The sequence below is a fragment of the Ictalurus furcatus genome, chromosome 3, assembly GCF_023375685.1.
Source record: "Ictalurus furcatus strain D&B chromosome 3, Billie_1.0, whole genome shotgun sequence".
NCBI lineage: Eukaryota > Metazoa > Chordata > Actinopteri > Siluriformes > Ictaluridae > Ictalurus > Ictalurus furcatus.
This window is the reverse complement of record NC_071257.1, coordinates 24,227,169-24,250,129: the sequence shown is the minus strand read 5'-3', so window position 1 is coordinate 24,250,129 and position 22,961 is coordinate 24,227,169. Positions and strand designations below refer to the sequence as shown.

Sequence of the window (22,961 nt, the reverse complement as noted above, 5' to 3'; positions counted from 1 at the left end):
GCTTGCCCCAGTGTGTATTAATTGTTGTTGTGTGTTTTAGTTAGTGTGCCAACACTACCCATCCCATGCCTTAACCTTTTTGACAAGCTGGAGAACAATATACAGATTAAATACACAAATGATGATGATCATAGATGATTGTAAAGAACAAAACCATGCATTTAGCTAGCCAGCTAGAGATAGAGCTAGAGAACAACTCTATTGGCCTAGGATCTGCACCTCATAACGACATAGATGCAAGCCTATATAGCAAGCCACTAGAAGTTTGCAGTAGAGAAACCAAAAGGTTTTGCACTTTCACCTAATACTCGGTAACTGTGACATTCATATGATGTGCACAAAACATCCCACCCATTCTCATGTATATGAGATATACATATATACATAATACTGAAGCAACGGTAACAATAATATGAATACTTCCCAATCTGTATATTACCATACTAAATAGTTTGTCAGTACACCACTTAGGCATACTACTCAGCGTGGATTTTGCGGTTTGGGACATCACCCTGAATTCTCTCTGAACTGACTTGGCACTCTAAACCGTAAGATTAATCCATGTAGTGGATTATGTAATGTTACATACACATTATGTAATGTTCTCCCACAAGTTGCAATTTTGAACCAGAGAGGGTGAAATCCAAACATCTTACATCCAGCAGGTTTCCAGTTGCGATAATAGAAACTTTGCTTCCCAATCTAGAAAAGAACAAGCCCGCAAGCAAGAGCATTGTTTGTATATTTTATTTTATGTACAGCATGTAAAAAATTCCACTGATCTGAGGACAGTGGTCGAGTGTCTTTGCACTGGCACTCACACAACTGTCCTCCTTCAAAAACCATTACAGGAAGGAGGGAGAAAAAAAAAAAGTGAACCGTAAAAAATACAAGAACCTACCATTGAAATGCAGTGGTGAGATGCTTTGAGCTTAGCAGTGAACTTAAAATATACCTCCGCTCGGGTTTGGCTCCCTTCCCCCATGGTTTGCATGCTTGCTCCCTCACTGAAGTGGCTCTTTAAATTCTCAAGGCCCTAAAAGGTCAATTGCTGACTAGAAAGCCCCTTTCTTTTCCACCTGAAGGAGAAACAAATCAACAAACCTGCAGCATAAAAGCACTTCAATTCCGCTTGGTGCTCAGAGCACACGGGTATGGAATTCATAGTACCATAACAGTAGGTTTGTGTTTGTTTTTTTTTTCTTGTTTTTAAAGCTTTAATAAAGATGTGATGCATAGGAGTTTACACTTCGGTCCATTTCTCCAGTGGAAATTTTCATTTATAGGGAGACGGTGGTGGGAAGGAAAACAAATACAGGTTGACAAAAAGGACTATCCGCAATAATACAGTGTACACAACTAGTTCCTGAAAGCGTCTTGTTTTCTCATCCAAGTCCAAACCTGATAGAAAAGAAGTCACTTTCCAGGCGCCGGGTGTGATAGTCGGAACCAGAGGGCTGCTGAGAGCTTGTCCGCCGTTCACAGCCGTAAAACTCTAAATTAGTGTTCGTTGTACGAGTGTCCAGCAGGCCACTGAAGGTACAGATAAAGTGCTTTTCTTTACATGACACATTAAATAATTAAAGCAAGTACATATGAAACTCTGTGATTCTCAAACAAGCCATGACACAGTTCCACGGCGCTCAGACAAAGAGCATCAAAACATAATAAAAATGAAAAATAAATGAGGGGGAAAAAAAACAGAAAAGGGGACAGGCCATTTGAAGAAATTTGGCCCTCTGGTGAAAATATATCTATCAATGACGACATACTGCATGTTTTAAGACCTACACAACGATCTCTAGATGCAGAGGATACAAAAAAAAAAAAGAAAAAAAAGTGTTTCACATTTTCAGTTTTGAAAGTAAAAGGAAAGAAACCTTAGAGTAAGCCATGTTATTTACCATCATGTGGATGTCCAGCTTGTCCAGTCTAAGTGGACTAGGTGAGTGTCACTAGAGCAGGCTGGCTGATGGTCTCCATGATGGACTCATTAGCTATAGTAACTCCGCTGACTGGCAGCAGCTCTTCACCGACAGAAAACAGCAGCGGTGGGATCGATTGTATGAGACTGTAGCAAGGTTGCCTGTGCTTCACCGGCAATAAATACATTCGGATTTAGTGTTGAGCTACTCATTATACTAAAACAGAAGTCCTGAACAAATTGATGGGGCAGAAAAACAGGTGGAGAGGAAGAGTTCTTCTCTCGTGTTTCCCAGATGTTCCTGCCTGCTTGCTCCCTCAAGCCCTCAACTGCTCTGCATGGTGGCTGATTTCTCCTTCCAAGCAGGTGGGGGTGGGGGAAAAAAAAGCACCTTCACTCATGAGATCTGTAGCAAATGCACTCCGTCCTGGTTGGGAACGACAGGAGGGGAGCATGAGGTCCTGAATCCAGCTTTCCCCTCTTTCACTCCTGAAACACAAAACACATACACCACCCTTGTACGCATAATGCTTTTCTGGGGCTGTGGGCATCAATGGTTACAAAAGAGAAAATGAGCAGAATGACCTTTAAAAACAACTGGTTTGGAAAAAAATATATGGAGGAAAGTACAGCAATGCATACAGCAGAGTTTAGTTTAGAAATATTCGCAATGCAGTTAATGAAGTAATAAAATATTACTGTTAGGAAAAAATAGTTTCAGAATAGTGGATATTTATGTTTGTGTCTGTATTGCTGCTAGAATTAATATATTATCCATTCTGACAAAGATAATATTAATGTACAATTTTAGCTTCTAAAAGCATACCATATATGGCTATTAATTTTGACCAATAACAATGTTTATAGTCGCTGAGCTCCATTTCACATACTTGTCCAGCTTTCCCACTTTGAAGCAGGGGGGAAAAAAAGAGCACATCAGCACATTGTGAATTTAAGCGAAAGAAGAAAAAAAAAGAAAAAAAAAGAATTTGACCCAATGATATCATCTGACTAGACAGTTTAATAAAAACCTCAACTTCCCACTCATGCTCCCTTTCTTTCAGACAAACATATATGCTATCCAACTAAAATGGCTGGAGAAGAACAATCACTGAGTCAATATTTAATATTAGCAAGATCTGGAGCAACATTCACAGACTTAGAAGAAACTGGAAAAAAAAAATGGGTGTGTTAATCCTAAAATAAATATATTTTTCCTGTCCAAGAGTGATTCATAAAATTTTTTAGTAATAAAGGCATGTCCTAAACCAAAAACTAAGGACACTTGCGTAACCAAAACCAAATCACGAATAATCCGAAAGGGTTGCTGCTGGCATCTAACAGTACAATCAAGTTCATGTGCTTAGATATATTTAATGACAACAAGCTTTAAAGGGGTATGTGATGGGCTCCTGAGTGGCGTAAATGAAAAGCTTTCGCCTTGTCGCCAGGATAGCTCGAGTTCAATGCTGCAGTCAACTCCCTCTCCCCATGCTCTCATCAATCACAATCATCTGTGAACTCATATGTGGAAGAGGGCAGATAGCACAATCCTCAGAGTGTGTTAGGCCACCATGTGTCAAAGCTAGAGCTGCAAAAACTAATCGATAATAATCGATTATGAAAATCGCTGTCGATGAATCTCATTACCGATTAGATGGTCTATGTGCGGCATGGGGTACATTAACTCATTGTTATTTCTGTTCCGAAAACACACATCAGAGAATACAGACCAAAGTTGTGTCCCAAATGACGTCCTATACACTTGCACTCTACAGTCTAGTGTATGAATTTTAGAAGGGTAATATCGTCTCAAACGGAACACTAGCGGTTTTAACAAACCGGAAGTATAAGCCACTTCCTAGTCGGTGGCACATGTCAAGCGCACCTAATGCGACGCCGCTAGCTTTAGCGGATACCCAGAGTCAACGGCAATGACTTTCTTCAGTTTACTGTTTGTCAGCGTTACCTTTTATGCCACCTCACACCATCCTGCAATTGGTGTCATTTGCCACAGAGAAAACTACAGAGAAAACTAACAGGATGTTGCACAGAGAACGCAACATCCTGTGGAAGCATACCGTTGGACAAGGGTGCTGGAAATAAACGTCTAAACATTAAAAATTATCTAAAGAAAACAGAACAGTAGAGATGATGTCTCACCTATGTCTCGCAGTGTGACAGCAGTGAGGTGATCTCCGAGCTCATGTGGCCCACTGCTTTAGCCGCCTCAATGATAGCGCGCCGGTACATGCCCTTTTTCTTGCGGTTAAAGCGCAGCCGGAAGAACTCACGGAAGGGTGAAAGTTTAGCCACGGAAAGCTGCGAGGTGGTAGGCGAGCCAAACCAGGCCACTTTGGCTTCGGGCCACGGTGCATCTGCCTCATCCTCCTCTCGCCGAGTGCCGCTAATGCTCAGGATTCTGGCTGGCCACCAGGGGAAGCCATGTATCTTTCCCCACACTACATCACCAACAGTTACAGCATGGCCCTCCTCCGTTATGCACTTGCTCATACTGCGCGTGTGCAACCTCACAGTTAGCGGTGGCACCGTCCGACCTTCGGCCCGTGATGCTGACGATGTAGTTGTCGAGGACGATACACCAATAACATGCTCGCCGGGTGCCAGCTCGCACAATTCCGGTGATGTCCCATCCGAGCTGAATGACTTGGACTCGTCCAGGCTGTCGCTGCTACAAACTGAAAGGCTGGACGAGTCCGCCTTGCGCTTGCCAAAGTTGATGAGGAGTGTGAGGTCACCATGCCGCTCGGTTTCCTCACCTGACCATAGTTCCAAGGCATTTTTGTCCACGGTGTCCTCAGATCGAGCCAGCCCTGATCCAGGAATCCTGGGACTCCTGCGCCTTGCCTCCCCCACCAGTTCTGCCTCGTACACAGACACATGTTCTACACCATCCCCACGGGACTTTAAGCGGATTTTGGGTGATGGGATGTCCTGATCAGTCAACTTTGGAAGTTTGAGTTTGGGGATAGACACAGTAAGGCCAGTCCGGATGGACTCGATAGCAGATCGTGCCTCTTTTCTGGGCTCACGGCCGTTCTCATGCTCCCCAAGCCCATTCTGCATCAGCTGCTTGGGGCAGAAAGGCTTCACAGAACCATGAACTCTGGATGGGATTTTCATTACCTCCCCTTTTCCTTGTGGAGTGCTATAGGAGATCTTTATCACTGGGCTGTGAGGTACTACATCGCCTCCTGGGAACTTCTCGTCTTCCTTTCTCTCTTTTCGACAACGCTTGCTTTCATAGCATGGAGCATCATCTCGCCTCTTGGATTCTCTTGTTGCATCTCCATCTTCCTTCCTGAATCCTTTAGGTGGGGCCTCCTTGGCATGCTCCTCCCCTTGTGGTGCATTCTCCTTCCTGGAAGGCTTGGCCACAGCTGACCCGTCTTTAATGTCCTCATCGCTGGTGACTGTGTTCTTGCACTTCTCACATAGCACCTGTCTAGGTCGCAGTCTAATAGTGCTCATGGTCATGCGGCCAGGTTCTCGAGACCGTCTCTTCTTTCTTTTGATTGGGCGGGGTGGAGGTTGAGGAACCCATTGACTATATGTGTGACGTACCCAGATGGGCTGAGGAAAAGGAGCACCCTCAAAGTAGGGAGGGTAGGTAGGCTGGCCTGGCTGTATTGGGATGGGGATGGGGATGGCAGGTGGCTTGTCAGGCTCTGTGTTCTCATCCTTTGGTCGCTGGGCTGACTGAATGGCTGGCTTGGAGCATGGCTCCTCATTCATAATGTCAGATTCCTGTCTGGATATGAGAGGCTCTTCTGACTTTCCTACAACATCTGGAAGGCAGAACAACCCAGTCCTAGACGGAACAAAAGAGAAAGCCTATAAGGGCACTGAACAGGTTCTGAAAACAATGTGAAGAAATCACAGGCTCTTAGACAAGTGTTGGTATTCAACCACAGAGATCCAAATCTGACTAATATATTCAACTGATTTCAAAGATCTTTTTAAATAAACACATAACGAAGTGCAGAGATGGTTACTAAACTAGTTCTCGACTTGAACCAGCTCAAATAGGAAAAAGAGTAGTAGTACTCAAGTTGGAAATCTCATTGTCATAGCAGTGATTTCCTACTCTGACACACTGTGTCGCAACATGCAGAGGGTAAACTGTAGTCCCTGGAACTGAAATTCCACGTAAAGCAGTAGCAACTTTGATCTTGATAGTGCTGCACAACAAGTCTAAACGCTTACAAGGTGCTTGAATTGAATCAAGATTCCAATCTGTCTGACTATTAAGAACATTAAATCTGCACTGCGAGAATGTGTTGAAATAATCTATTTTAAAACCTAGTTATAAAATTAGTATGAATATACTGCACGGTTAGATAGTCAGGTTTGTGCTGCAGTTCAGTCCAAAAATAAATTCATACGCCCTCTTTGTGAAGCACAGCACTGACGTGCGTACAGCAGGAACCATTTTGTTACAATCAGTGAAGAGTGGCTGTAGTCAAGACAGCACACTCAGTGGCTCGACACTGTCAGAGACAACAGACAAAGAGACCAACAGGCCTGCCTCATAACAGCCCCCCTCCACACTCCCTGAACAAAAACAATCCCATCAGCCACCAGGGATGCAGCCAGGGAGAGCCTGGAGATTTGGTTGTTTTCACATCCTGCTTGATATTTGATTATCAATTAATCCCTATAAGAAAAGGCTTCCCTCCCCTCATGCAATCCTGTGAGACATCTGATAAAAGAAATACCTGTCTAGTATGTCTTTAGGAATGAAAAAAGCCATAGGTACAGTTATTGCAGGCCTATACAAACATGTAGGCCACAATACAATACTTTTTCTAATGCTACAGAACTTCTGTATTATCTGGGTTTTTTTAATGACTTGACATTCGAGATATCTTTTGTGCCTATTCCGTCCCAACATTAATGAAACCCCGAATGAACAAAACGATTATTTGGGAAAGGTTAGAATAGCCTGACCAAGGTGGGAAAGCTGTACAAATTGTCCTGGTCATGTAGAGAATAAGAGTTTCTAAGCAGCAGTGACTCAGCATCACTATGATTCAACCCATGCTGCTGACACGACAGCAATTACCAAAATACAGGAAATGACAAATGATATAACAATGGAGAAGGAGGTAATGGGGAAAGGTTTTTGCATTATAAAATGTATCTACCAATCACACATTACTGCCACAAAGAAATGAAGCAATATCAGAACAAAGACCAGAGTAAAACTGGATTAGATAGCTCGTGAGATGGACAGCACTTGCTATGCGCAATCATTGAACAGATTGTGTGATTTAAAGTGCAGCTTTGAGATTGAAAACAATGTTTCCTGGGGAGAATTGTATCATTAAAAAGGAAAAACACAACATGTGATCTGAATTACGGAGGCCACAAATAAGGGAAAGTTTTGTAGGGAACAGGTTTAAAACCTTAATGTCTTGGGCCTTACTTGGACAACAAGATACATTTGCCAGAACATTATTTGTATCGGGTTGGGTGATATGGCAATATGATACTAATATTGTAATATATAAACATCACGATACACTTGTGTGTCGAGTGTCACCAATACACTGGATGTTAAATTAAGATTTGACCCTGTTTTGCTTATTAACTAGGTCTATAAAGATACCATATAAAAGTTGAATAAAGTCATTTAAGAGTAATACGACTACACTGATTTAGCGACCCAATGAAACAAAACATCATGATTCATATTGTGCATTGTAAAGTGTTACAATGTCACATCAACTGCTATATATAAAATATACTGGTTTGACCTACAGCCTCAGAAGGACTTTGCTTACATAGGTGAAGGTTTTGTTTGTCAGGGGGAAAAAAAAATCTTGTTTCTCTGGAAACTTTGTGTACTATGCTTTTACCTATCTATCTAATCTATCCATCCATCCATCTTGCCATCCATTGCCAAGAATAAGGAGCAAGAAAATCCTAAGTTTCTGATGTAGCTATAAATACATAGAGTGGTTTTTAAAGTCTACTTTAATATTTAAAAAAAAAAAATCCAGAAAGACTAATTTTCATGACTACATATTTCCTGCTTGAGTTATATATATTCAACCTTTATGTAACCAAGGTGGGCACAGTCAGACATAAACCTGGCCAAGTAGGTAGCACAATAATTACCACAAACAACATTCAGACACAGGACATAAACAACACATACTGCAGAACTGCAAAACAATTAAACCACTATCCATCCTATATCATATGTCCTACCTATAAATACACGTTACAGGTATATGTTAACTAGAAATATATGCTACAAGTTCAACAAAAGGTCACTAGCACTGGTTTGGTCAGTGACACCCCACCTGTCTTTGTCTTGAAGAAAGATGTCCTTTCCAGCAGCTTCAACTTCTCTATTCTACTGAACCACTAAATGAAGAAGCAAAATAGCTTTCTTTATTGTTCACAGTATACATAATGTGTTCATGGAAATGTGCCTAATATACATCTGTGAAGCTTTTGGGCAATAGCCTGATAATAAGGGTAACACACAACGAAGGCAATCTGCTTCACATGTGACTATGGACTAAGTTCCTTGTGCAAAGTCGGTTTAAAATGCCATGATATTAACCTCACGAATAGAAGCTGAGCAATAAAATACCTGGACAAAACATGATCAACTTGGGGTTTATTCCACTTCATTTGAATGAGAACAATTTCAGCTAGCAACCAGAAGCTACAACAATGAGAGCTTATCCTCTATCCTGGACAATAAGCAAGAATAAACACTAATATCAGTTGAGATACATGAAGCTGAGAGCGCGTTCACAACAACACGCTGGAAATAATATACAGTCTTTGAACGCAGCATTGTATGATTACTAGCTACACATTTTACAGGGGCTAAGTGGCTAACCTTAGCTGGCAAGTAATGTTACTTAATGGACCTTTAAAAAAAAAAAAAAAAAAGGCATATTCGTCCCTGACAAAATACTTAGATTTGTAGGATAAAAGTATGTTGGTACATATATATGTAAGACGTGAACTATGTGTGGAATAATAGATTTTGATAATAATCCTTCCTTGGCTTTGGATAAATAGGGGGCCTGCTTGTCTTTCCTTGGCCTCTTCTTGATGGATAGCGTTTGCTTAGTTAGCCAAATTATCTTAGCTTAGCTTAGCTTACGGCCTTAGAGCGTTTAAAGCAAAAATAATAATAATAACAAAAATGAAACACACTCACTTTTTGTTGCAGTCGAGCAAAATCCCGGTGTAGCTCCTATCTCGGTATGTGAGCGTCACCACCAGTGTGTCATTCACTATCTGCTCGATGGTGACCGGAATCCGGGAGCCGGCCCGCAGCTCCTCGGCCGCGGCCTCCATGTTTCCTGTGTGAAGTGTCCGGCTTGGCGCTGCTCGTTCCCCGGCGCCGGAGCCGCGCGCGTCGGCCTCAGATCCTCGCTCCTTCTGCTAGCGAGCACAGGAGGCTACACAGGGCCACGGAATGACGCCATCAACCCACCGGCGCAATTACAACCGCGCGGCCAGCCGTGACATCACAAAGAGGCGAGAAAGGAATCCGTGAGCGCGCGATCCTCTGCTTCAACTCGCGTTTTCTTCTCATCCAAGGCTTCCGCGGTTTCGGAAGATGTTAACACTCTAGACATCGCCGTGTATTTAAGATCGGCTTTGCCAGCGTGCACCTTCCAGTCAACCACATACAGTAGTTTTACCCACTGATCAATAGCACTGCTTATTTATTCCCTCAGAACATATAGACTACTGACACATGGGTTATGAAATCAGCATAAGATTATTGTTTCAGTGTTGTTGTTTTAAAGTTGGATCGTCTACTGATACATTTTATTAATGGTGTGATTAAATCACACTGATCATGTTGCAAGCGTCTAATGTTAGGTTACAATACAAAAACCAATTCACTAACATAAAGTTATATAATTTAAAAAAAAAAAAGCCTACATTATACTCGGCCTTGTCTAAATGGAGTTAAAAATGTGATTTGATCACACGCTTTATATTATACTTCTCTCCTCCAACATAAATCCAGTAGGCCATAAGCATGAAATGGCTGACTCCTGAAGTACTGATTGAAGACGACAATGAACACAAATGAAAACCGCGCCACCGCCTGGTCAAACTCAACATCTTTATCAAGACTTACACAGTAATGAAATAATATCCAGTGCACCCTCCACTTTTACACATTACACTATGATGGCTTGTAATACCTCAGCCTGTACAGGTGCTAGCAGGATATTTCTCACAAAATATGGGTCGAGTCATGTTATTTATCATAAGCACTTTCCCCAGTGAAGGCACTCAAACGATACTCCAGATCTTTCACCCGTCTCCTTTCTGCAAGCTCCATCTGCAGCTGTTTTACCTTGCACAGAGAAGAAGAAAAGTCACTTTCATTCCAGTAGTTTCTTTTCCTTAGAATGTTACATATCTCCTTTACATTTCAAAATGCAAAAATAAACACTCAGAATGCACACACAGTTAGTTTTCACTGCGTATGGAAAGGTCGGTGTTTAGTTCGCCAGTTTGAGAAAATTTCCCCCGGTGGTAGTTGGTAATGAATCAATTCAAACACCTCACATTTTAACCTACGGTGCCGGCTAACAATGCACATTTCCTGGTGAAAACAGATACTGTACAAGCACACACACACACACACACACACACGCAATAAACATGTACTCATAAAAATTACTGTGCCTTTTGTATTCAGCTGCAGAGGTGTTTATACTTTCTCATAATTTACACATCACACATTGAGGGATCAGCTCCCCTAATGGTTAAACTCTAGAATACAGTTGTCCATAGTAAAACATATTTAATGGGGTTTAGTGTCTGCATTTATCCTAATTTGTAAATGTGAATCAGAATATGCAGATGTGGATTATTTACAGCTCATTAGTCCATTAATTGAGTCATAGCTGATGTAGATGCAGAGCATTAGTGCTCGGATAAATTTGATAAATTGTGCTTTAATTTTTTTTTTTAAAACCACATGTCCATTACTTTCTATATATACTTATGTAATGTCACTTTCAGTAAAAAGAAAGGATTGCAAAAGACAAACCTATTGGCCAATCCTTTCTTCTCTTGAAACGGTGTTAACATTTAGTTTTATTTTATTTCCATCTGAATTACACTCAAAGCACTGCTATAAAGAGTTTATAAATTGTTCCTACACCATTCTGTGTACTCACATCTGTGCTTGTTTCTATGCAGTTTTGATAAATGAGGGCCATTATCTGTGTTTCTGTCTCCCTCTCTGTGTGCCTATGTTTGAATTAAACATCAGTTCTTCACCTCTTCCATCTCCTGAGCCGCTGCCTTTGCCTCCTCCGCAGGTGAACCTCTGGGTCTTCTGCGTCTCTGCTGCATCATCTGAACATGAGTTCTGATGCGCTGCTCAAGCTCTCGGTCCCTTGCCTCCCTTAGGGCACACACAACAGACAACACCACAAATGAACACACACGTCACTGACCGCACACTTCGAGCAGAGGAATTAACGGCACTCAGGTCAGCTAATTTTGTGAATTAGTTCTCTTCATTACTTGTATAGGTTCATTTCACTGAGTTAATTTAAAGTTCATTTAAGATCTAAAGGAGCCTGAATTAAAATGGCCAACTGAATTAATCAATCCAAATGTGTCTGCATGCGCCAATCGTGGCCACTAGAGGTCAGTATTGTAACTCGTTTGCTGTCCATGGCTGTCCAATGAGGACCAAGTTTAACTATGCAAAAAAAAATAGCAACTGTTGTGTTAGACATTAGAAATCATGTCTACTTAAAGTTTTTACTAGAAAGTCAGATTCCAACCGCATACAATCTGTTCTGACAAGAATTCTTGATCATCGTTATATTTCAGTGACAAACGGTGTAATCTCACTGGCTGAGGGGCGGTAGGTATTACACATTATGTATTGTGAACACATAGTAGTTTTAACTAGGAATGCATTCATTCTATTTTTTTTTTCATTTTTGATTTAATAGTAATATCAGATCTTTTATCATTTGCTGTTTCATATTGAGTTTTGTGACTTGAATAATTGCAAGAGCTCTTTTAAAAATGGTTGTGAGGACACACTGCCAAAATTCCTGCAAGCAGCTAGTTGCTTTACAACTGTAACATTAAAATAATTGTCTAAAGACACAATAGTGCAAAGTGCCATTTGCAATCTCAACGCATTCTTTCTGATGTGGTATTTAGGGTGCACTATGCAGTGCGAAGGTAGGATGGTCTACTCTAATCACACACTAGCTTATGAAATACATCCTTAGTACCTGGCCTCCTCTGTTTCCTTGTGGGTTCTTAATGACGTCTGTTGAGTTTTATGGGCTTCTTTGTGTGAGTCATTCAGAGCCTCGCCAGTGTCATTTGGATTATTGGTGGAGACAGCAGCATTCTTCAGACATTACACAAACAAGCAGCAGTTTTATTTCATTCCTTTCTCTGCAATACTCAAATGACACTCATTAACAACAAAGAAATCATTTGGAGAACAAGGTAAAAGAAATATATCAGCTAAATTCAATATGGTCTCTCTCTCTCTCTCTCTATACATACATTATATATATATATAATATATAGGGACATTTCTTTTTTTTGCTGTGTGTGTGTGTGTGTGTGTGTGTGTATATATATATATATATATATATATATATATATATATATATATATATATATATATATATACACATACACACACACACACAGCAAAAAAAAGAAATGTCCCTTTTTCAGGAGACTGTACTTTAAAGATAATTTTGTAAAATTAAAATAAGCTTTACAGATCTTTACTGGAAAGGGTTTAAACGAGGTTTTTCATGCTTGTTCAGTGAACCATAAACAATTTTTGCACATGCACCTGTGGGACAGTCCTTAACAAGAAAAGATGTCTAGGGTTCCTGCTCACCTGCGTGAACATGCCATAGGCCTGCTGCAGGAGGCATGAGGACTACAGATGTGGCCAGAACAATAAACTGCAATGCCTGTAATGTAAGCCGACTAAGACAGTGCTACAGGAAGACAGGAAGGACAGTTGATCGTCCTTGCAGTGGCAAACCATGTGTAACAATATGTCCCTCCAGATGTGATCGAGAACTTGCAAATGCCTTGGTGGAAGAGTGGGGTAACATCTCACAGCAAGAACTGAGAAATCTGGTGCAGTCCATGAGGATGAGATGCACTGTAGTATATAAAGCAGCTGGTGGACACCAGATACTGACTGTTACTTTTAATATTGACCCCCCCCCCCCCTTTGTTCAGGGACTCAATTTCTGTTCGTTAAATGTCTGTGAAACTTGTTCAGTTTATGTCTCAGTTGTTGAATGCTTTTATGTTAGTACATAAAAAAAAGCAGTTGAATGTGAGAGGACGTTTCTTTTTTGCTGGGATATACTCCTCATAATACAGGATTTGTCTAGCTGCATTCCCCTCTGAAACTACTGGAACAGCAAGGCCAATTATTTTGTTGCTGCTGTAGACCAAAGACATTTGGGTTTGATATCAAAAGATGAATATGAGAAGAGAGTTTAGAATTTCAGCTTTTATTTCCTGGTATTTATTATGTAGATGTGTTAAATGACATAGAACATAGCACATTTTGTATCAGACCACCCAATTTTTAGCAAAAATACTGGAACATGCGACTGACAGGTATTTCTCGTTACCCAGGTATGTCCGGTTAGATTGATTGTTTAAACAATAAATAGCTCTGAAAATCTACTCTTGGTTTTAGCCTTCAGTTTCACCTGTGAAGACTGCATTTGTTGTTAATAAGGATAAGCCAACATAAAGACCAGAGAGCTGTCTATGGGAGAAAAGCAAGCCATTTTGAAGCTGAGAAAAGAGGGAAAATCAATTACACGCATTGCAGAAACATTGGTCATAGCTAGTACAACCATTTGGAATGTCCTGGAAAAGAAAGAACCACTGGTGTACTGAGCAACAGAAACCGAATGGGTCGGCCAAGGAACACAACTCCTGAAGAAGAGCCAGACGAGAGAAACCCCCTGAAACAAACAACAACTGAAAGAGGTTGAGGTAAAAGCCTGGAAAAGCATCACAAAAGAAGAAACCAACAATTTGCTGATGTCAGTGAGTTACAGGCTTAAAGCAGGTATTGCAATCAAGGGATATGCAACCAAATATTAAGTGTTATATTTGCTTGAATTTATTTCCAGACGAAATTCTAAACTCTCGTCTCATATCCATTTTTGATCTCAAACATAAATGTAAAAGCAAAAAGAAATGAATAATAAACAAAATATATACACAAAGATTAAGACTGGAAAGACTGCATTTGAGGTGATTTTGCAGTCAGTTTATGAGGTGTTTCCAGTTTCCTATGAGCATGGTTTGGTTGCTTGTGCTTAAATGGGTTCCAATATTTTGTCATTTTCCCAGATCTGCATACACCCAATCCAATCCAATCCAATCCAATCCAATCCAATCCAAATAATCAGCTATTTTTTGTGAGATTACCAGCTGAACAGGGGCTGAATCGGGATGAGTGTCTGACTGCTGAAGGAAAACTGACTCTGAACCTTTGCTAGATAACTCTATCTGGGACAGAGCTATGAGGACAACTACTGCGACATTATCTTTTTCAGAGGGGTTGCAGGGAAAATAAAAAAACGAACACTGCAGACACTACTTCATTACACCCTGTACAAAAAATGCATCTTCAATGTTAGCTGGCCATTCAGTGAAGCCTGTAGGAGAGACCATCTTCCTGTTTACTGTCCTTCTGTAACTCATAATATGATATTAGAAAAAAACATTGTACCCCTTCTTTCCAAAGTCTCTCACTCCTGTCCTGCTTGTGTTCCAGTATTTTCCTCTCCTGCATGATCTTGGCCTGGTTTCTCCACTCCTGCAGCAGCTCCTCATTTCTGAGACACACACACCCCAGAGAGGTGAGAAGTTATTTATATATCAGAAAAGTTACATATTACAAAGTTAGATATAAAGTATATATATATATATATATATATATATATATATATATATATATATATATATATATATATATATATATATATATATATATATATACACACACACACACACACACATACATATATAAAACCCATGTGTTTTATATATTTAAAAGTTTTATGTTGCAGTTTTATTTTGCTTTGGTAGACACAATTTGAAGGTCCCTCTTTGTTCATCAAATTTATCATTATATAGTCCTGCTTTTCTAAAACAGCCACAGATTAATCAAGTCAGATCAGATGAATCGATGCTATTAGCTAAAAGCTCTCTGTTTGCCAAAATGAGATACATTAAGGGCTTGGGCTTAAGTCACCACTGGACTGAAACCAGCTTTCATTTGTCAGTAACATGTCTGCAGCATGAGTCAATTCTACTTAAGTTTCAGTACGCAAACTTGAATTTGATATGAAGACTTTGTTGTGTGACTTAAACATCAGAAATGTTATCAAGCAACTGCTTTGAGGTGGATTTTGTAATAAGTTTGTAACAGTAATAATCATATCATTTTAAACATACTGTAGATAAACATAAACTGTGGTTCACAGTATTGCCACATAATTGAGCTGTGTTTCTTTTACTCTGCTACCAGATGGAATAAATTTGCTTGGCTTTGTCCCTTTTCTTTAAAAGTCACCGAGAGGGGCTTGGGTCAGTTAAGGGTAAGGGGAAGCCATTTGCCAGACATTTCATTGCAATAGAGGGTATGCACTGATGTCACTTTCCCACCAGAACACGCCCCCTCGGCCGGACTGAGTGGCAAAACATCCAGCAAAATGGCTGGTTTTAATAGGGGAAGCTGCAAAACCATTTATAACATTTGTATCATTAACATTTATATGTACCTGATTTCAACGCCAGGGAAATACACCAAACAAAGCCTGAAGGCATACAAAAGCCTTGACACTTGGTCCTACTTCAAGGTGGGATTTGTTGGAGAAATGAAAGTGGCAAGAATACCAATAAAGATTCTAGTGGTATGTGTATGTACAAATATTTATATTTTATTATATAATTTTATCTGGTAAACTGTAAGGTAGCTAGTCCTAGTTTATTTGTAGCTAACACTGCTTCCACTTACTAACGTTATACATTTGTGAAGGTAAAACACAGTCAGAGAATGAATGAGCCGCCATTATTCATCAGTGGAAATAGGCAGCATTTAAAAAGAAATATATAGCAAGTTATTCATCATTGTACAACATGAATACCACATGCCAAAAGAACTTACAATTACACTGCTCCACTTAGTAAAAAAGGAGTGAATGTGAAATGAGTGAAATGATCCCACAACAACTTTTTCCCATTTTAGATGCGTTTTTTCATGGAATTGATGCTGTGCACTAATGTACACTCAGTCTTTTTTCCACTCAGTGGGCGTGACCGCGGCGAGTTCCGGCTACCCTGACGTCATGTGCATACCCTCTATTGCAGTTCACCTCATATGCTCTTAGAGGGCTCTAAAAAATGACAAACTGCTCCTTTAAATTGAAAGAATTCTTTCAAACATTCTTACTTTCTTTTTTGTTCTAGTAAGGCTTGTTTCTCCTTGAACTCCCTCATGGCAGTCAGTCTTCTCTCCTCTGATCTCTTCCAGTTCTGCACATCAGATGGAGGAAGCTCTGGGAACATTCCTCTTGTTAACTCTTGGGCCCTGTGGTGTAACCGTTAAATATTTTGCAGACTTACTGGTTTACTTTCCACTCTATTAATCTTATTTATTAAATCAAAGGCCTGAGTTTTCATGACTTTCAACTAATAGACATTCATATACCTGTTGATGGATGGGGGATGAGTTCTGTGAGATCTGTCGCCCTCTGCTGCTCTTAGGTGGTGTTGTGGCAAAATGACCGGTGTGATGTACCCTAGATCTGCCCTGTCCATCTGGATCATTTGCTGCCTGAGCTCCTTGAAGTGCTGGACCTCGTTGTCATCCACTTCAGACAGATCCAGGCTAGACTGGAGAATCTTGGACAGCGGCAACTTCTCCACAGCAGGCATGTCTGAAGCTGTGGACCAGCAGGAGTGAGTTTTTATATGCAAATGCATGCAGCCACAAAGAGAGAATTGGCCGCGAAGGTCACCTGAGAGCAGAAACCTGTTTGCTGTATCTAAAACTTGAATTGAAAGGCAATCTATCGTATTGTAACTCTATCAGGAATTCATTACAGTAAACAAGCGAGCAAGATGACATGCAGTAATACAATATGAAAAGATGATATCATGCTGCAGGAAGCTGTAAATCAATTAGAGTTACAGGATAACAGCATCACACGTTTCTGGACCAACAAGCAATTTTCAAACCAAACTGATTTCAACATGTTTTCTCTGTAACATAGTTTAGGAGTGTATTTAGCATGTGTGGCCCCAGAGACTGATGCATGGCAGTGCCAGAGGTTATCCATCATTTTCATCCAGCTAAAAATATTACAGGGTCGCGCTGTGCCATGAGCCAGTTGAGCCACACGCATCGTCTCCAAGGGAACAGAAGTCACACTGCTGAAGCAGAACCAGGGCAGGAAGCTATTTTTGAAGCAGGCCATCCTTTTTATGCAAAGCCACAGATGGTGAGGGATAGCACACACACACATACACACACCAACACACCCACACACACACACTCAAATACACACACACAGACATTTATATACATAAACATATGCAAGCACACAAACACACATACACACAGGTAAGGAAATGCTTGCATTGATTTGGCTGGCGTAAAGACCTGTGTGTGCGCTGTGAACGCTGAGGGGCCGCTGAGCCACGGCTGTGCGACGCAGGAACTGCAGGATGTGTGCGAGACCCTGCTGTAGCACTTCCTGTGGCGGGAACGAGATGGGACAGTTCCTCAGGCTCAGAGCTCGTAGTGTGATCATATTACCTGCCAGGAAAAGACAGCAAGTAAAGAACTGAAGGAGCAATTGCCTTGCAAACCATCTCAGGACCAGTCTAGACGTTAATTGACAACTTATTTAGGAAGAAGCTTTTATATTATAGAGTGTTGCTCTTGTGAAGGATGACCATTTTGTAGACATTATTTCCTGTCAGTGATGGTCTAAAGGGAGTTGGACATGGCAAAGAGTGGAAATAGACCTGGGCATCCAACTTTCCCGCAATGAGTGAGCTGTTGGTTTTCTTTCTGGCTGAGTATCAGTTTTAATTCTGAAATCTCAATAACAGATTCAGTACGATTTCTCTGATTGTATGCACACATAGTATGTAGGAATAAATACTTCTGTTGTGGCTGTGGGTTTCATTTCACAAACATAAAAGACTGCACACTCACCTTTTACAAATTAGAAAACTTATTCCATAGCCATGACTCCAGGGTAGCCATTTATAATCAAATAATAATAAAAGCAATCTTAACCATTTGGTAGGCTGCTGGGAAAAAATAGATTACCTTGAGGAGGAATAGTCATAGCACCATGTGATCTTAGATCATACCTAACTCTACTGGAAGTTCTGTAATAGGGTTCCCCTCCAGCAGCAACGTTTTCAAGCATCTGAAGAGATTTAAGAATAATATGATGACTGTTGTTAAGATGGCAGTAGAATAAACACATTAAAGGTTGCTCGAAGGTATGTGCACGCTGTTTTTGCTGTACCTGTGCTGACCGATATCAACAGGAAGACACGTGAGCTGGTTATTTCTCAGGTCCAGCCAAAGCAAATGTGGCAGACTGCTGAACAGATTGTCTGGGAGACTGGACAACTCATTTCCTTCAAGATACAAATTCTTGAAAGGAAGTGGAAAAGAAAGCAAACAGAGCAATGCCATGGTAAGTTTGTGTAGCTCTCTAGCAGGGGTGTCAAACTCATTTTCATGTAGTCCAGTGTCAACTGGGCCAACCAAGAAAATCAGCTTACAAGACCAATAACGCATTATTATCTCCTCTTAAATGTGTTCATTTATCAGTGTTTAGATTCTGCATGCACAATCTGAGTGAACACGTATCACCTATAAGACAATTCATTACCAAAAAATGTATATACTCTATATAAACTAGTCCAACACTCTGAAAATCTGTTGTTGTTTTCTCATTTAAAACTGGAAATAAACAGAAAGCTTTACAATTAACAAAGAAATTAAATGTTCAGTATTTTGACTATTCATTATTCAAGATGCTGCACTAGGTCTCTGGGTCTCTGTTTAAATGTACACAAAGGTTATGTCACGATTCTGATTAAAATGTTTGATATAAAACTCAAACTAACACATGACTGAATGTACAAAATTAAACTAAAGTATAAACAAACAATTAAATAAATAAAAAGCTGTCTGCAACTTTACCCACAAGGTTTAATCCCTTTGATTTATCTCATACTAAGTTACTTTATCTATTTGTTTAAATCTTGCTAATTTCTGACCAATGATTTGTTGTTAAGACCATTAAAATCTTCATATTTTGCCTTTTTTTGTGTATTTACATCTACATTTACATTTATTCATTTAGCAGACGCCTTTATCCAAAGCGACTTGCAAATGAGAAAATACAAGCAAAGCGATATATCAATCAGAGAACAATACAAGTAGTGCTACCATACAAGATCTATTAATTGAGTTCCAGAAGAAGCAAAGTACACAGAGTAGAAGTGTAAGCGCCAGAGTAAATTTTATTTATTTTTAATTTTTTTTATGGGTTGGTTAGGTGGTCACGGAATAGGTTGGTCTATAGCTGTTTCTTGAAGATAGTGACAGATTCTGCGGTCCAGATTGAGGTTGGAAGTTCATTCCACCACTGAGGAACAGTTAGTTTGAAGGTTCTTGAAAGGGACCTTGAGCCACGCTGAGTAGGTGCTACTAAGCGTTGGTCGTTAACCGATCACAGATTGCGTGAGGGAACGTAAGCCTTCAGGAGAGAGTTGAGGTAGGGGGGTGCTGTTCCAGACAAGGTCTTATAGGTGAGCATCAAGGCCTTGAATTTGATACGGGCGGCTACAGGAAGCCAGCGGAGGGAGATGAAGAGGGGTGTGACATGGGTTGTCTTGGGCTGGTTGAAGACGAGGCGTGCTGCTGCATTCTGAATCATTTGAAGGGGTTTGATGGAGCTGGCTGGAAGGCCCGAGAGTAATGAGTTGCTGTAGTCCAGTTTTGAGATAACAAGAGCCTGGACTAGTAGTTGTGTAGACGGTTCGGTGAAGTTGTTCTTTTGGTAAGAAACATAGATACAGTGTCAAATTTTTAGCTTGCTAATGAAAAATTAAAGATCATCCATCTATCTTCTATACTGCTTATCCTTCAGGGTCACAGGGAACCTGGAGCCTATTCCAGTAGGCATGGGGCACAAGGCAGGGTACACCCTGGACGGGGTGCCAATCCATCGCAGTGCACACTCACATACACATTCATACACTACAGACACTTTGGACATGCCAATCAGCCTATCATGTATGTCTTTGGACTGGTTGAGGAAATCGGAGAACCCAGAGAAAACCCCGCAGCACGGGGAGAACATGCAAAATCCGCACACACAGAGCTTAAATATCATTAGCACATTTTAACAGTAGCTGAGATTACGGTCCTGCTTTATTTTGCTCCATAGAGGAATAACAGACATCGGCTCTCTTTTTTTTTTCAATTCATTCACAGTCCACAAAACGATTTTTAATATAAAACATGGATTGTAAATTCATTTGGTTTGCGCTCCTGGCCTGCTGGTTTGACACTCCTGCCCTATACACTGTTTATCACTGCATGGCTGTAAATGTGTACACTCAAAGACACTAACAGCAGTGATATGTAATCATGATAAACACACTCATAATTAAATTCCTAACACAGTACTGTGTCCTTGTGTACCTTGAGCGGAGTGTACTTGCACACACAGTCTGGTATGACCTTCAGCTTCTGTCTGCTTAGATAAAGGATGTCGGATGAGTCATGATTCATTTGATGCTCTGCAGAATCTTCACCTCGACACACAGAGCCTCGGCTCGGAGATTTTATCGCATTCTCACCGCAGTCAAGACTCAAGTGGAGATCATTCGGGTCCTCTTCCAGAGCTGTCATTATTTATCATTATATAATGTGCTAACTTTCCATGCCCGTGCTGATAATAATGACACAACTTTGCAGCAGAGTGAATTTCAACTGTATAGAAGAACGCATCAGACAGGAAGTTAACCTAGCTAACTAATTAGCCTAGCAACTTATTTCATCCTGCATAATAAGCTCCTACCGATTCGAACTAAACGCTTAGAGGAATTTATAGTCGACATTCAAACCTTAAATTCATACTTAGAAGCCAAAAGTCGGTTTTCACATGCATTCCTTTCCATAACGCGGGTTTCCTGCCCTTTTGGGATGTTGTGAAATATTGCTATGGTAACATGCCAAGAAAGTGAAACAAAAACTACGGCGTGCTGAAGAAGCCAAAAAAAAAGGTCAGTCTAGAGTTTTGCGTTTTCACGACGACGGTCAAAAGAATGTACACGAGGGTTACACATAGTTATGAGCAATATATTTCAATAGAATATCGATTAAATGGCGTAAAAACGAATCACTGTTCTTTAACAATGTTGATATAATTACAAAGCATATCATATTTGTTCATTTGAGCTATTAGACATTTAGACATTCCTCTTCAACTTTCCACCCAAAGAACCCATACTAGTTACACTGTGTTTAAAAAATATATTCACCCACCATCCACTTTAATAGGAACACCTGTACACGTGCTCATTATGCAGTTATCAAATCAGCCAATCATGTGGCAGCAACACAATGCTTAAATCCATGCAGATGCAGATCCAAAGCGTCAGTTAATGTTCGCATCAAACATCAGAATGGGGGAAAAGTGTGATCTCAGTGATTTTAACCATGGCATGGTTGTTGGTGCCAGATGGGTTGGTTTTAGTATTTTAGGAACTGCGTATATCCTGAGAAGTTCACACACAACACTCTCTAGAGTTTACACAGAATGGTGCAACAACAAACAAAAAAAAAACAATACCAAAAAACCATCCTGTGAGAGGAGGGTCTGTAGACTGAAACACCTTGTTGATGAGAGAGATCAGACGAGACTGACCAGACTGATCTGAGCTGACAGGAAGTGTACAGTAACTCAAATGAGCAGTCTTTACAATCGTGGTGAGCAGAAAAGCATATCAGAACACACAGTACATCAGACCTGGAGGTCTATAACAGCAGAGGACCACATCAGGTTCTACTGCTGTCATCCAAGAACAAGAATCCAAGGCGAACACATGCCCAGACTTACCGAAACTGGACAGTTGAAAACTGGAAACACTCATGTCACACTTACTGGGATACCTAGAAATCCATATGAGCAAAATATAATTTAATTATGTTTTTTCATAAAACATTAATGTTCAACTTTTTTTTTTTTTCATTCATCTGAGTGTTCATGCGGTAATCATCAGCGACTTTCTGTTTCACTTGGATGTAGGTTGCAGAAGCCAAATTCCCTTAGTTAATCATGAATATGGGAAAGATTAAAAAATTTACACATGAAATGAGACAAGGGGTGTGGTGACATAAGTACAAAGCACAGGAGAACATGCAAACTCCATGCATGCAGGGAAGAGGTGGGAATTGAACCCCCAACCCTGGAGGTGCAAGGCAAATTTGCTAAGCACTAAGCCACCGCACCCCACTCAGGGCACTAATTAAGAAGTTTAAAACAAACAGATATGTAATGAACCTTCTGGGAAGATGACACAAATGTATTCCACCCTTTCACAGTGGATTAGAGAGGCATATTTTTTTCTTAGAGGGTCACAGTTGGATATTTGAAGATGATAGTAGCATTTTGGGTCTCCAAATCTACAATTGGATGCCACCTCCACGCAGGTGTACCTTTTCTTTTATCTTGCCACAAATATGAGCATCTGAAGTTTGGTAGACACAACTGGAATTTTGACTGGAACTGGGTTCCATGGTCAGATGAGACAAAAATAGAAATTTTTGGCAACAAAATTTCAAAGTGAATTTGGTGTAACAAGAAGGATGGTTAAAAAGATAAGAACCTAATCCTCAGTGTTACATACATTGAAGGATCTATGATGA

General features: G+C 40.4%; 2 protein-coding genes across 4 annotated transcripts; both read right to left on the bottom strand.

Moving 5' to 3' along the window:
* Positions 1 to 731: 731 nt before the first annotated feature.
* On the bottom strand, positions 732 to 9,889 carry pwwp2b (PWWP domain containing 2B). Its single transcript, XM_053621659.1, has 3 exons — positions 9,135 to 9,889; positions 4,088 to 5,756; positions 732 to 2,413 (listed from the first exon to the last, which is right to left on the bottom strand). Exons 1-2 carry the CDS (start codon positions 9,272 to 9,274, stop codon positions 4,088 to 4,090), a joined length of 1,809 nt encoding a protein of 602 aa, XP_053477634.1. The 5' UTR covers positions 9,275 to 9,889; the 3' UTR covers positions 732 to 2,413.
* Positions 9,890 to 10,039: 150 nt separating this feature from the next.
* On the bottom strand, positions 10,040 to 21,676 carry LOC128605856 (leucine-rich repeat-containing protein 27). Of its 3 annotated transcripts, XM_053621661.1 has the most exons (11): positions 21,171 to 21,665; positions 20,733 to 21,023; positions 18,538 to 18,668; positions 18,377 to 18,435; positions 17,655 to 17,810; positions 16,701 to 16,935; positions 16,443 to 16,580; positions 14,718 to 14,823; positions 12,211 to 12,332; positions 11,231 to 11,357; positions 10,040 to 10,295 (listed from the first exon to the last, which is right to left on the bottom strand). In XM_053621661.1, the coding sequence occupies exons 2-11, from the start codon at positions 20,940 to 20,942 to the stop codon at positions 10,197 to 10,199; spliced, it is 1,383 nt and encodes a 460-aa protein (XP_053477636.1). In that variant the 5' UTR covers positions 20,943 to 21,023; positions 21,171 to 21,665; the 3' UTR covers positions 10,040 to 10,196. The 3 variants fall into 3 exon arrangements, with proteins under 3 accessions (XP_053477636.1, XP_053477635.1, XP_053477637.1); XM_053621660.1 differs by having other exon boundaries at positions 20,733 to 21,665; XM_053621662.1 differs by lacking the exons at positions 10,040 to 10,295; positions 11,231 to 11,357; positions 12,211 to 12,332 and adding an exon at positions 12,651 to 13,133 and having other exon boundaries at positions 20,733 to 21,676.
* Between the last annotated feature and the right edge of the window lie 1,285 nt (positions 21,677 to 22,961).